At 44.2% G+C, this 14,376-nt stretch overlaps 1 protein-coding gene across 1 annotated transcript; it reads left to right on the top strand.

Moving 5' to 3' along the window:
• Positions 1 to 795: 795 nt before the first annotated feature.
• On the top strand, positions 796 to 10,065 carry LOC102757843 (CXXC-type zinc finger protein 1). Its single transcript, XM_006772140.1, has 9 exons — positions 796 to 906; positions 4,149 to 4,199; positions 4,318 to 4,481; positions 7,591 to 7,798; positions 7,901 to 8,008; positions 8,324 to 8,373; positions 8,589 to 8,685; positions 9,690 to 9,842; positions 9,919 to 10,065. Exons 1-9 carry the CDS (start codon positions 796 to 798, stop codon positions 10,063 to 10,065), a joined length of 1,089 nt encoding a protein of 362 aa, XP_006772203.1.
• The last annotated feature ends 4,311 nt before the right edge of the window (positions 10,066 to 14,376 follow it).

Genomic DNA, 14,376 nt, shown 5'->3' with positions numbered 1-14,376 from the left:
ATTTGCCTAGCAAACTTTCTTCCATTCCTTTATGTTAAGTATTTCTGTAGTTTTATGATTTTTTAGGTTTATATAAACAGCATATGGTTAGATTTGTTCGTTTGCATCTGAAATGACCATATTTGACTTAACAGCAGAGTTTATTCCATTAATGAACTTCAATATGAACTTATTCATACCATCTTACATTTTGCTTTCTATTTCTGCTCTTTCTATAATTTTTCTACTTTCTTGATTTTTAACAATGGATTTATGTGGGGTTTTTGCTTGTTTATCTCATTGTCTACTTCATGGTTAAAATAATAGCAGAATAAAATAGTGATAATATAAAATGATTCAAAATAATTGGAAATGATAAGGGGATCGATATTCCTGCCATATAAAATAATGCAATGATTGCATTATTAATCACTTGTTCTATTAATCACTGAGAGTACGGATTCATTTGCCTGTGTGCATATATACACACATTTTTTATATATTTTACTTGGTGTTACTGGGTACAGGTAGGAGTACATTTCAGAATAAAGACTGTAGAATTATTCTAGGTATGTTAGTCAGGGCGGACACAGCACAGCATAGCACATGCAGGTGGGGGGTGGGGGGACAAGGTCTGCCATGATTGGTCACTCCAACTGTAAACCAATGAGGTACTGGCATCAAAATAGACAGTGTATCTATGCAGGCCTGTGGCGCGGTGTTCTGAAGACTGGTGCACTTTTGACCTCTCTTGTTTCTATGCTACCTGCTCTTTGAACTTTGGACCACATCTCAACTCTTCAGAGGGTCTCGAGCATGCGCACACCCAACACATTCAAGAAGGGGCGGGGCAAAGGTCAATTCCGAAGAGCGAAGAGCGGGGAAGTAGCCTATCTCGAAGCTCTCTACAGTTCGGCGCTGGCTGAGGTAATTTTTAAGTGCTTTGACTGGGGTCTTGGGGTTTTGTGATTGGAAGGGTGGGTGAGGGGATTTTGGTGTTGATAACGGGGGTCTTTGGAGTTAAGATGAGGAGTTTTAATTTGAGTTGAATGCTCAGATTAGTAATTTACGTCGTTCTTCTTTCCTCAGATTCTCATCATAAAGTTCCATCTAAGACCGCAGTTAGGTATACATTATTTTTCCTTCTTGTTAACATTCTAAGTGTTTTTTTTTAATTTGTTACTTTTCTGTTTATCAAAAGTTATTTAGAAGTGCTGTTTTAATTTTCAAAAGTTAAGCCTTTCATTAATTTCTAATGTAACTTATCTGTGCCCCTTATTGATTGGAATATAGTTAGAGATCCTTCATGGTCACCGGAGTCAGTTTTTATGAATATTGTATCACTAGCTTGAAAATAGTATGAATTCGACAATTGATAATTGTCTTATTGAAAATGTGTATATTCTTTCAGTGTGTGCGTTTGCTCTATTAATCACTGAGAGTACGGATTCATTTGCCTGTGTGCATATATGCACACAAACATTTTTTATATATTTTACTTGGTGTTACTGGGTACAGGTAGGAGTACATTTCAGAATAAAGACTGTAGAATTATTCTAGGTATATCAGTCAGAGCGGACACAGCACAGCCTGGCACATGCAGATGGGGCGGTGGGGGGACAAGGTCTGCCATGGCTCAATACGTGGAAGGTAAGGCAGAATTCGGTATGTGCAGGAATGGGGGAGGGACATATGGGGCTGAGATTATCCGGGAAGGGGCGTGGCTGGGTATGCCTCGTTGCCGTTTATGGGTCCCACAGGGCTGGTAGCATAAGGCAAGACAGAGTGTGTCCAAGAGTATAGGGCTAGGATCAGGGAGGGCCTGTAGGTGGCCTAAGCGTGACATGCGGGTGGGCGGAGCATTCTGAGGGGGCGGGGCCATGTGTGTTCGGGTGGGCTGGGCAGCGGCGGCTTGTCTGGGACTAGGGTGTTCATCAAGCAGGATAGCAGGTGTGTTCTGGAGGGTGCGGCAGGGCAAGCTGAGCTAAGCAAGTGTAAGGCAGTGGAGTCTAGCTTTTCTGAGCAGGTAGGCAGGGCCTTATGCTTTCAGGTGGGAAAGTTAGAGCCAGATATACCAGCCAGGTGTGTCTGGATAAGGTGGGCCACCCAGGCCAGGTAGTGCCAGTCATTCCCAGGCAGGCAAGACCAGTGTATCCAGTCAGAACCAGTGGCCCCTTCCCCAGAAGGTGAGGCCAGGAGTGTTAGGGCAGGATGACCCTGTTCCCCTCCATTTAATGCTGATCCAGAGCCTTTGTCCCACAAACACAGAAACCCTACTTGTAATCCTTGCTCTCTGGTGAGTCCAGGACACAGTGTGGATGGAGGAGTAGAGCTAGTGTGAGGGTCTTCCCCTCAGCTCTTGCCCATAATACACTCAGAGACCTTGCCATGGTCCCACTGGCAACTGCCCATAGCTGCTCAACTGCATAAGTCCCAGCTATCCCAGAAGTACCAGGCAGTGGCATTGGCAGTAAAGGAGGCACCTCAGATAACAGCCACACTCCAGCTGTTAACTGAAAAGGATATGCTTCAGGACTGAAAACTATACCAGGACTTTTTCATAAGGGACTTTTAAATTTTTTTTTATCTTATTGTTTAAAGTACTACAAAGAGCAGTACATATGTCTCCTTTTTCCCCCCATTGACCTTCCCCTGGCCCCCCCAACCCCCCCCCCCGGCACATGCCCTCCCCCAGTGTCTTGCGTACATTGGTTATGTTTATATACATGCATATAAGTCCTTTGGTTGATCTCTTACCTTCCTCTCCCAAACCCTCCCAGCATTCCCGCTGTAGTTAGGCAGTCTGTTTATAAGGGACTTTTGACAATCAACATCTGATGAGTATTGGCAGAGCCTTGGGTAGAAGGATGTGAACAATGAAAGCAGAGAGGGTCAGCAATGAGGAGAGAGGAGGCAGGGAATATCCCAAAATCAATTAAGAAACAAGTTGGGGAGATCTGCCAGCATTTTCCTGGCCTATAGCTCTGGATGAGTGACATGTCCTTTGGGGTGCTAGCAAACATGATGCATGCAGAGGGTTAAAATACAGTAAAACCCCAATATAATGGACTAATGTGGTAGAGGGGGATGTCCGTTAAAGCAGAAAGTTTGTATATAATAAAGTAGGTTTTCCAAATGGACAAATTAGTTTACCTGTTTTTACTTATATAAACACATTTGTATGTTGAACATCAACCTCTGAACCAAGCAGTCAGTTGGATTCCCAGTCAGGGCACAGCGGGTGTGCAGGAGGTAGCTGATCAATGATTCTCTCTCGTCATTGATGTTTCTATCTCCCTCTCCCTCTCCTTTCCAATCTAAAATCAATAAAAATAAATTTTTAAAAAATAACAGTGAATTGCCCTAGCTGATTTTTCTCAGTGGTTAGAGCATCACCCATGGACTAAAGGGTTACAGGTTCAATTCCAGTAAACGGCACATACCTCGGTAGCAGCTCCATCCCAGGCCCTGGTTGGGGTGCATGTGGGAGGCAACCAATGGATGTATTCCTCTCACATCGATGTTTCTCTCTCTTTGTCTCTCCCCCTCTCTTCCACTGTCTCTAAAAATCAGTGGAAAAAAAGTCCTCAGATGAGGATTCACAACAACAACAACAACAAAATTCAGTGAATTAATAACAAAAAACCCTGCTAATTTAATTATAAGAAAATCTTGCTTTAAAGCATTTTAAAATTAACAAAATGTTAATTTTCACATATGAAATACAGACCAGAAATCGTGTCTTTTAAATCAGAAGTCCGTTAAGTTGAAGTCTGCAAAATCAAGAGTTTACTGTACATTTAAACACCAGGACTTCTGCTTTTTTGGTGCTTTTGGAATCCAGTCACCAGGTGAGAAAACACAGGCTACCCTGCCAGTTGATAGAAACTCATGGCTCCCTTACTTCCATTGACCTGTCAACCTCCAAACATAGGAATGAGACTATCTAGGAGCAAACAGCCACTAGCTGACTACAACCATATGGAGAAACCCAGGCAAAACCAGCAAAACTGTCCAGCTGAGCCTATCCCAATTGTCAACCTATGGCATCTTGAATTAATAAATGACCATTGTTTTATAAATTGATTTGAAGGGTGGCTTGTTACAAAGCAAAGTAGATTTTTTTTTTTTAGGAGTTCCTGCTCCTGGATCCTGCATTGCCAAAGCAGGCAGTGAATATGAAGAAAATGGAGAAGCTGAAGAAAAAGGTGGATTGGAAGGTGACAGAAATGGTGGAGGGGGGCGGGCATGGAGGCAGAGGTTGGAAGCAGAATGGAGGGCAGGGGTGCAGGGTTAGGGAACCCTCCTACCCCTGCCCTGACCATGGTTGTCCCACAGAAGGAGAAGAAGCAGAAGCTCGTGGGAAAGCGGAAACACGCAGAGACGATGGACGTCCAGGACCCAGCCGTGCTGCGGCAGTGCCTGGGACCTCACTGTGTGAATCCCAACCGGCCAGGCTCCAAGTACTGCTCAGATGACTGTGGCATGAATCTGGCAGCTGTGTGAGTGCACCTGGAGGTTAAGCAATCTGGGGTAGGGCATGATCTATAGCAGTGATGCCGAACCTATGACACGCGTGTCAGAGGTGACACACAAACTCATTTTTTTGGTTGATTTTTCTTTGTTAAATGGCATTTAAATATATAAAATAAATATCAAAAATATAAGTCTTGGTTTTACTATGGTTGCAAATATCAAAAAATTTCTATATGTGACACGGCACCAGAGTTAAGTTAGGGTTTTTCAAATGCTGACACGCCAAGCTCGAAAGGTTCGCCATCACTGATCTATGGCATCTGTAAGTCCATCCACTCTCTACCCATGTATCCACCATTCATCCACCCTTACAGCCACACACCCAGTGAACCATCCATCCCCATTTCATCCACCAACCCACTTATCCACCCTTATCATCATTTACCCAACCAGCCATGTATTATCCACCCATCCATCCACCATTTAACCACTTATTCATCAGCATTCACTCATCTACCATTTATCATCCTATGTAGTCACCATTTGGTCACTCATCCATTTTTTCTTTTTTTAAATTTTACTTTGTGTTAATTAATTTAAAAAATCTTTATTGTTGAGAGTATTTCAGTGTCCCCCTTCACATCCCCCTTTGCCCCCTCCACCAAGTTCCCACCCTGCCTCAGGCCTTCACCACCCTATTGTCTGTGTCCATAGGTAATGCATATATGGTTAATCTCTTCCTGTTCCCCTTCCCTCTCAGATTCATCAGTCTGTTCCATGTTTCCATACCTCTGGTTCTATTTTATTCACCAGTTTATTGTTTTCTCTTTTTAAGCTTTTGTTTGGGAAATGCTTTATCTCCCTTTCTGTTCTGAATATAATTTTGCTGGGTAAAATGTTCTTGGTTGTAGGTTTTTCTCTTTTATTACTTTAAATATTTTATGCCATGCTCTTCTAGCCTGCAAAATGTATGCTGAAATATTAGCTAACAGTCTTATGGGGCAATCTCTTATATGTTACTAGCTGCTTTTCTCTTTCTGCTTTTAAGATTCTTTCTTCATCTTTAGCCCTTGGCATTTTAATTATGATATGTCTTGGTGTGTGCCTCTTTGGGTTCCTCTGGTTTGGGATTCTCTGTGTTTCCTGAACTTGTAAGTCTATTTCTTTACCAGGTAGGGGAAATTTTCTGTCATTATTCCTTCAAATAGGTTTTCAATATTTTGCACTCTCTCTTCTCCTCCTTCACCATAATGCAAATGGTGGTACATTTGAAGACGTCCCAGAGGCTCCATACACTATCTTCATATTTTCGGATTCTTTTTTCTTTTTGCTCTTCTAATTGGGTGTTTTTGCTTCCTCATATTCCAAATCGCTGATTTAATTCTTGGCTTCCTCTACTCTATGTTGATTCTCTGTAAATTATTCTTCGTTTCAGTTAGTGTATCCTTCATTTCTGACTGGTCCTTTTTCATGTCTTTGATAGTTTCACTAATTTCCTTGAAATTGTCATTAAGTCCCTTGAGCATCCTTATTACCATTGTTTTGAACTCTGTATCTAGTAGTTTGCTTGCTTCCAATTCATTTAGTTCTTTTTCTGGAGATTTCTTCTGTTCTTTCATTTGTGGCATGTTGCTTTGTCTCCGCACTTTGGCTGCTTCCCTGTGTTTGTTTCTATGTATTAGGTAGAGCTGCTATATCTCCTGTACTTGGTAGAGTGGCCTTATGTAGTAGGTGTCTTGTGGGGCCCAGTGGCTCAGCCTCTCCTGTCACCTGAGTTGAGTACTCTAGGTGCACCTCTGTGTGGGCAGTGTGCACAGTCTTGTTGTAGTTGAGGCTTGATTGCTGTTATTGTCACTGGGAGGAATAGGCCCTCAGGCCAACTGGCTGTGAGTACCAGCTGGGACTACAGTGGAAGAGCTGCTGTGCAGGAGATATCTCTGTGGAGCAGGATTTGCTTTAGTGGTGCTTTGGTGTTCACTGAGTCTGCCCTTTACGTGTGTTGCTCGTAAATAAGTAGAGTTGTAATCTGGTGTGGTCTGAAGCTGCCCACTTGGTGCACTGGCTTTGGGGCCTTCTGAGAGGAGCAAAGTCAGCCACTGCCTGTGCCCTGCCTGGGGCCACCTGGCAAAAGCTTGAGAGTGATTTTCAGATGGCTGCTACTTGTGTTGGGGTTGGAGGTGCCCAGGAGAGGCCAAAGGCAGGCTGTGAACCAAGGCAGGCTGCTGTTAGTGCCAGGCCTGGGGCCACCTATTGAGCAATACGGGGCACACTTAGTCTAGCTACTACTTGTTTGAGAGATTTTAGGAAAGTCTGAAGCCTGAGCCAGGACAAGCCATTCATATGGAAAAGTTGCTGCAAACAGTTTGGGTGGGCCTGCAATTGGGTAGGGCTGGGTCTCAGGGAATCACTAGGGTGGGTCAAATAGTATGAGCCATGTTGATGGAGACTCAGATATGGCACCTGCCAGTCAGCTCAGTGGCAGTGGAGGTTTCAGCATAGGAACAATGATTTCTGAGAGCACTTTTGTCTGGGAGAAAGCTGCCCCCATGTTCTTGCCCTGATGCCAGACAATTTTGTTCCTCCCTGTACGTTTCTGGATCCTTTCAAGCTGCTGCCCCAGTGCTGGAGCTCAGAGGGAGTGAGTCCAAGTAAGTCCGTGCACCGGCCCTTTAAGAGGGACTGTCTGAATGTCCCGCAGCCTGTGGCACTCAGCCACAATCCCTTCTGGGTTTTATAACCCAAAGTTATGGGGACTTGTCTTCACAGCACTGGAATCCTGGGTGGGGGAGCCTGGGGTGGAGCTGGGACCCCTTGCTCCTCACCAGTGGCATCTAAAGCCAAGATATCCTTCCCAATTTAAAAAACACCACACATGGGTGTCGGACCAGCCCATTCCATGCCTCTGCCCCTCCTACCAGTCTCAATGTGCTTTCTTCTTTAATTCTCCAGTTGTAGGACTTACATTCAGCCATATTTAAGGTGGTTCTGAATGATGGTTGTTCTGTATTTTAGTTGTAATTTTGAGGTGGTTGTGGATGAGAGTACCGTGTTTACCTATTTAGCCATTTCTTCCCATTTTTTCTTCCTTTATTGCCCCTACCTACTCATTCCATTTCTTGCTGTTACCCCTTCCAGACGCATCTATGAGATCCTGCCCCAGCGTATCCAGCAGTGGCAAAACAGCCCCAGCGTTGCTGAGGAGCATAGCAAGAAAATGCTCGAGAACATCCTCCGTGAGCAGCAGGATGTCCACACCCACCTGAAGTACCTGGAGGGTCAGTACCATGAACTTGAGGCCATCATTCTGCGTGGCAAGCAGCAGGCTATATGCAAGGATGAGGAGGTGAGTGGGAATAGGTAGGGTGTAGTGGAAAGGTACCTGATATCTTTCCCTGCCCATCCCCACTCTGCACTGCTTCACTGGCTCCTCCACTCTTCTGTGCAGAGCACAAAAGTTATCCCAGAGCGCGTCCAACAGATCTTCTGTGTCTCCTGTGGGAAATCCATCAGTATGCGTGTCGCTCTCCGCCACATGGAGCACTGCTTTGCCAAGGTTGGGGTATTGGCTGGGGCTGAGAGGGCAAGGGTGTTTTGGGCTTGGTGGTGTTCATGGGGGGGGGCAGGTTTGGTGCCTGGGTGTTTGTAGAAGGGACTACAACATACATCCATGGTTCTACTCATTTGTGCTTTTCTTCCATCCCCAGTATGAGGACAGAGATTGAGTATCAGCCAGTGAAGAGGGGGGCCACTGGCTGGGCAGACAGTAGCATAGGGTCCACAGGGGACAAATGTATTGTTTGGGGCTTTGTCATGGGTGGGCTTGCAATGTACATCTACAGTTCTTCCCATTTGTAATCTTTCTTCTCAGTATGAATGCAAAGCGTCCTTCGGGTCCTTGTACCCCACTTGCATTGAGGGGTGAGTATGGGTGCTGGTCAGGGTCAAAGACATGATGTGGATGGGGTCAGAAACAGGGTGGGCAAGATCATGGGCAGGATGTGGGTGGGCTCAGAGGCAGAGGCGGGTGAGTTCGGATCAGGGTATGGGCGAAGTTGGGGATAAAGTGTGGACAGGGTTCATGATAGGACCTCCTTCCTCCTCATCTTTAGCACCTCACTTTTAACCTCCCCCAGGGCCACAAGGCTCTTCTGTGATGTTTATGACCCAACCAGTGAGAGGTACTGTAAACGGCTCCAGGTGCTATGCCCTGAGCACTCAAAGGACCCCAAGGTGAGGCTCTTTCTTCCTCACCCTCCATTCCTCCTTTCTCCCTGCCTGACCTATTTCCTTCTTCATTCTGCTTTACTGCTTTCAAACCTCCTGGCCAACCATTATATACCCTCTTCCCTTCCAGACTACCCCACTTTCCCGCCTCCTCACTGCCCGAACACCTTCTGTTCTTACTTTCCTCTCTGTCTGACTGCTGTTTATTCATACCTTCATTGCCTGACCCCACCAACTCGCTCTCTCTCTCTCTCTCTCTCTCTCTCTCTTTATCTCTCTCTCTCTCTCTTTCTCTCAGCCGATCAATGATTCTCTCTCATCGATTCTCTCTCTCTCTCTCTCTCTCTCTGCCTTACCACCCTCTATTCCTCTGCTCCACACTGCATAGCCATTCCCCATTCTCTTTTCCTTGCTTGACCATCTTCCATTCCTTTCCCACCCCCTGCTCAACCACCCCCATTCCTCCTTTCCTCTTTGCATGGATGCCCTAAATTCCTCTCTCCCTCAGTTTCTGACTTCTCCCTCATTCTTTATTTTCCGTCCCTATCTGCCCCCAATCATCTTTTCCTTCCTTGTCATCTCCTAAAGCCTTTCCTCCCTGTATAACCAGCCTCCATTCTTCCATTTGTCCCACCTTCCCTGCCTCATTACTCACCTCCTCCATGCCTTGCCAACATTCATTCATCTACTTCTCCTTGTCAGATCTTCCCTCCACCCTCCTCTCCTTCCTGTTTGATCTCTTTGTTCTTCTATCCTTCCTGTCTGATCACCTCCATTCCTTCATCCCTGCTTGTTAACTTCTTCCATCCTCCATGCTTGATCATCCCCTTTTGCTTCCTCTTTTCTAACTAATCACTGAATTCCTTTCTCCTCCCCTTCTGGCTCACTCCTCATTTCTCTCCGTCTTGCCCAACTGCCCTCCATTCCCCTATTCCTTTCATCACACCTGCCTGATCATCCTCCATTACTATCTTCCTTCATACTTCATCATTCTTCATTCTTCCCCACAGGTATCCAGTGATGAGGTGTGTGGTTGCCCTCTAGTGCACAATGTCTTTGAACCCACTGGTAATTTCTGCTGCCTCCCCAAATGCCTGTGCATCCACCACTATTGCTGGGAAAAGCTGAGGCGTGCCGAAGTGGACCTAGAGCGTGTGCGAGCGGTAAGCAACAATGCTGAGTGGGGCTGAGGGATAGGATAGAATCCTGGAATGCCCTTCTCATGCTGATCCCCCACAGTTGTACAAGCTTGAATTGCTGAGTGAGCAGGAGCACAAGGTGCGTACATCTATGAGGAACCGGACAGGTCTGCTGGGCCTGATGCTTCACCAGACAATCCAGCATGATCCGCTCACCAATGACCTGCGCTCCAGAGAAGACAACTGAGCCTTGTTCAACTGAGATCCTGTACCCAGCATCCTGTACAGGGAGATTCATAAGTTCCTCACATGCCTATTTCTTTCATCACTTCTTTCTCAGGGCATCCCAGAGTCTCTGTGTTTCTCTGTTCATCATTTGGTCTCCTGTTTCTATCTATCCCCTTTTGGGAGGGAGTCATCAAAATTCTCTCCTGTTTCCGTTCATTCTTCTATCCCAGAACCTGGGATGGGTCAGGGGAATCTCATTTCCCACTGCCCAGAATTTTGTTAACTTTGGAAGAACAAGGGCTTTTAATATCCCTTGATGGCCCATCTGTCTGGCCACAAACCCAATTCTGAAATTCCGATGGTAGTGGGTAACAGTACATCTGTACTAATATTTTGTCAGGGGAGCTGGGACTTTACGAAGGGGATCTGGCATTCTTGACCCTTATTTCCCATGCCAAGCCATCACATATATAGTTGGTGCTTGATTAGTGCACAGCCACTTCACCAGCTTCTGTGTAACTGTTACTATTCCTTAGGCTAGAGGTGTTGGGAAAAGATTGAGATGTGAGATAGATTAATGTGAGATGGTACTCCCTGATGCTTCCACTTTAGAACACTGAGGAGAATTCAAGGTGTCATGGCAATCATGCCCTGCCCCTGCCGACCTGTTCTATCCCTGACCATCCCACGAGGTCCTAGCCCTTTCTGTCAGCTTTGGCACCTGCCAATCCAGTTCTGGTCTGTCTGTCTCCCCCGAGCCCTGCTAATCACATCCTGTTCTTCCCTCCAACACCCTGTTCTGACTCTGCCCTTTCCAGTTTGCCCTATCCACTGAGTCCCCATCCAGTCATGCCTATTTCAAGCCTATAGCATTGTCATAAGGGTACTGAGACCTCTGCCACATCTCCCTTTGCCAGCCCCAGCCAGTCCTCCTATGCCAATGGAGGTGTGTCTAGTAAAATAGCCTGTGGGTACTAATTCTTTATTAATTTTTACAATTACATTTTCTCCAGGGACTCACATATTTCATCTAAATATTTAAGTATGCTGCTTTAGACTTATACCTCACATTCTACTAGAACTAGTTTGTATTTATTACTATTTGGTGCAATAAGTAATTTCTTTTTTACTATAAATATTATATTTTTCTTTCTTTTCAAGTTGACCAGATTTGTTAGGAGCTGATCCATATAATTAATTATTTGAAAGGACCAGATTTTGTTTTATTTAAGCTTAAATTTTTATGAATTGCCACTTCTTGAGTTTTTGTTTTGTGTTTCGTTTTCATGTGTTTGATTAAGTTTGTTGTTCTTTTTCTAATTTCTTTTTTATTTTTAGTATATTTATTGTGGAGCATGATAGAGGACTTCATTTATTTGTATCTTCTTCAGTTTCTTTCTTTAGTGTCTTATAATTTCCCAAGTACAAGTCTTTTACCTCCTTTGTTAAATTTATTCCTAGGTATTTTATATTTTGATGCAATTGTAATATAAAATATAATGTAAATTGGATTGTTTTCTTAATTTTCTTTTCTGATAGTTCATTATTGGTGTATAAAACTGCAACCAGCCCAGCCAGCATGGCTCAGTGGTTGAGCATTGATCTGTGGACCAGGAATTCATGGTTCAATTCCCAGTCAGAGCATATACCTTGGTTACGGGGTGTGCAGGAGGCAACAGATCAATGATTCTTTCTCATCATTGATGTTTCTCTATGAAATCAATAAAAATATATTTAAAAAATAAAACTGCAACCAATTTTTGGATTTTTGTGTCCTGCTACATTACTGAATTTATTTATCAATTCTAGTATTTTTGGTGGAATTTTTAGGGGTCTCTATATAACGTATGTGGTCTACAAATAATAACAGTTTTTACTTCTTCATTTCCAATTTGGATGCCTTTTATTTCTTCTTCTTGTCTGATTGCTTTGGCTAGGACTTCCAATACGATGTTGAATATGAGTGGGGAAAGTGGACACACCTGTCTTGTTCCTGCTCTAAAGGAAAATGCTGACCTAAAGTGGAGAGACAACACTGAATATAGTGATGTTGGTGTGCCTCTCATTTTACAAATTCTTATTAGTCTTTGTAAATAGTGTATCCTCTTGTGCTTCTCATGGAGCATAATTATCTTGTGGGTTTTGTGGCTGTACATAGTATATTCACTCCAGCATGCCCACTTCTCTGAGACTCTTAATCCCTTCTTCCTATTGACATAGCAATTCTGGCATTTCAACATCACTTGGGGTGGATTGCCTTTCTCAGGTTTCTAGGAACCATTCTAGTAGTGAATTTGCATCATATCCTGAAGTCCTTGCCAAGATGTTAATCCTGCATCTCTGGTATATCTATCTACCCCTATGTTCTTCCCACCCATCATTCTTTAATAACTGCCCTCAGAGTCCCTCTTGATCAAACACCCTCAAAATCCAGTCCCACACACGCTCCCCCAGTTCCTGTTGGTACATGCAGGACAATTCTTGAATCTCCTTGGCAGTATTGTCCCTTTCCTCCCTTATCGTGCCCAGCATATATCCGCTGAGCTATGCTGTGACTTAATCCTATTTATAGTTGGCAAAGATAAGAAATAGGGGTCAATCCATGTGGGGGTACATGTATTCTTGTACAACAGAAGCATCTGCACTGTATTTCAGCATTGGAGTGTGCTAGTGTTTAAGAGAGAGGGATGGGCCACTTCTGCGGGCTTACAGGACCCAGAGATATGGTAATGAGCCTCCAAGATGGCTCCTAGAAACCTTGCCTTCTGGTATTCATGTCCTTGTATAGTCCCCTCCACACTGAATAAGGATTTGGCCCTGTAACCAATACAATACACTGGGAGTGATGATGTGTGACTTCTGGGACTACATCATAAAAACATTGCAGCTTCTCCCTTAATCACTTGGATCATTTGAGGGAAGCCAGTTGCCTTTCTGTGAGAAGAGTTCTGCAGAGAGAACCCTGTGGGGAAAAAACTGAGGTCCCTGGCCAACAGCCAGTACCAAGTTGCTGGCCATGTGAGTTCTCCCTGAATTTCTGACCCAGATTGGTTGTTTCACATAATTATTTTTAGTAGTTTTAAAAATATATATTTGTATTGATTTCAGAGAGGAAGTAAGAGGGAGAGATAAATAGAAATATCAATGATCAGAGAGAATCATTGATTGGTTGCCTCCTACACGCCCCCTTCTGGGGATCAAGCCCAAAACCCAGGCATGTGCCTTTGACTGGAATTGAACCCGGGGTCGATGTGAGAGAAACACATCGACTGGTTGCCTTATGCACGTGCCTGACCAGGGCCTGGGCTGGGGAGGAGCCTGCAACAGAGGTACATGCCCTTGAACAGAATCAAACCCAGGATCCTTCAGTCCGCAGGCTAACACTCTATCCTCTGCGCCAAACAGGCTAGGGCTTCACATAATTCTTTGAGAAATTTGCAACACAGCCATAATAACTGGAATAAGAAGAATCTGGAGACTGAACATTCTGTAGGTAATCAAACAAGAGGTCTCCAAAACATGTGTCAAGGTTGTATTCTTTCCCAATCAGGGCCCTGACCTTGGCATAGCAGATTGGCATTGGTTAGGAGTTTAGCCTTTGTGTTTGTCAACCACTCTGACCAAGTCGTGAGCCTTGTCCTTAGTGTTCTTTGCCCTCTCTCTGCTGGAGATGACAGTTTCTTCATATGCTGCTGCCAAGGTCGTCCCTTAGCTTTTACACTTGGGTTTCAAATGCCTGTTAATCACTCTGCCTTTTAGAATCTTTTTCTAGATTGTCAATTGAGTTTAGTGATATCCACCCAATACTTTTTGCATTACTATTATTTCCCCCATGTCTCTAAAATATCTGATATATTGCACCTTCTAGAGCAGTGGTTCTCAGCCTTCTGTCCCTTTAAATACAGTTCCTCATGTTGTGACCCCAATCATAAAATTATTTTCGTTGCTACTTCATAACTGTAATGTTGCTACTGTTATGAATCATTATGTAAATATCTGATATGCAGGATGGTCTTAGTCGACCCCTGTAAAAGGGTCGTTAGACAGCCAAAGGGGTCGCGACCCACAGGTTGAGAACCACTGGTCTAGAGCATTCCCTTTTACCAGTAGTCATCCCAGTTCACCACCTGTGAGTTTTAACAATTGAATTGATTTTTTATTCCAGGAGCTATTTTTCAGATGAGTAGTGAGCAACCAAGTTTCAAAACACCATCTCATCCACACCTTGCCTTCTCAGACCATTTCTGGGTACCAATTGTTACATGTTAAGTTTGTTGGAATGAGGGGATAGAAGGGGGAGAAGTTGAGCTGTGTTGCAGACCAAATGACA

Source organism: Myotis davidii, unplaced genomic scaffold (assembly GCF_000327345.1).
Source record: "Myotis davidii unplaced genomic scaffold, ASM32734v1 scaffold2786, whole genome shotgun sequence".
Classification (NCBI taxonomy): domain Eukaryota; kingdom Metazoa; phylum Chordata; class Mammalia; order Chiroptera; family Vespertilionidae; genus Myotis; species Myotis davidii.
Note: the sequence above shows the minus strand (reverse complement) of the source record. Positions and strands in the feature narration are given on the sequence as shown.

Bases quoted from the DNA above. Each gene is read 5' to 3' on its own strand.
- LOC102757843 (XM_006772140.1), top strand. From the start codon at position 796: ATGCGCACACCCAACACATTCAAGAAGGGGCGGGGCAAAGGTCAATTC. The intron at 907-4,148 runs GTAATTTTTAAG...TTGCCAAAGCAG, and splicing joins ACAGTTCGGCGCTGGCTGAG to GCAGTGAATATGAAGAAAAT. The intron at 4,200-4,317 runs GTGACAGAAATG...GTTGTCCCACAG, and splicing joins AGAAAAAGGTGGATTGGAAG to AAGGAGAAGAAGCAGAAGCT.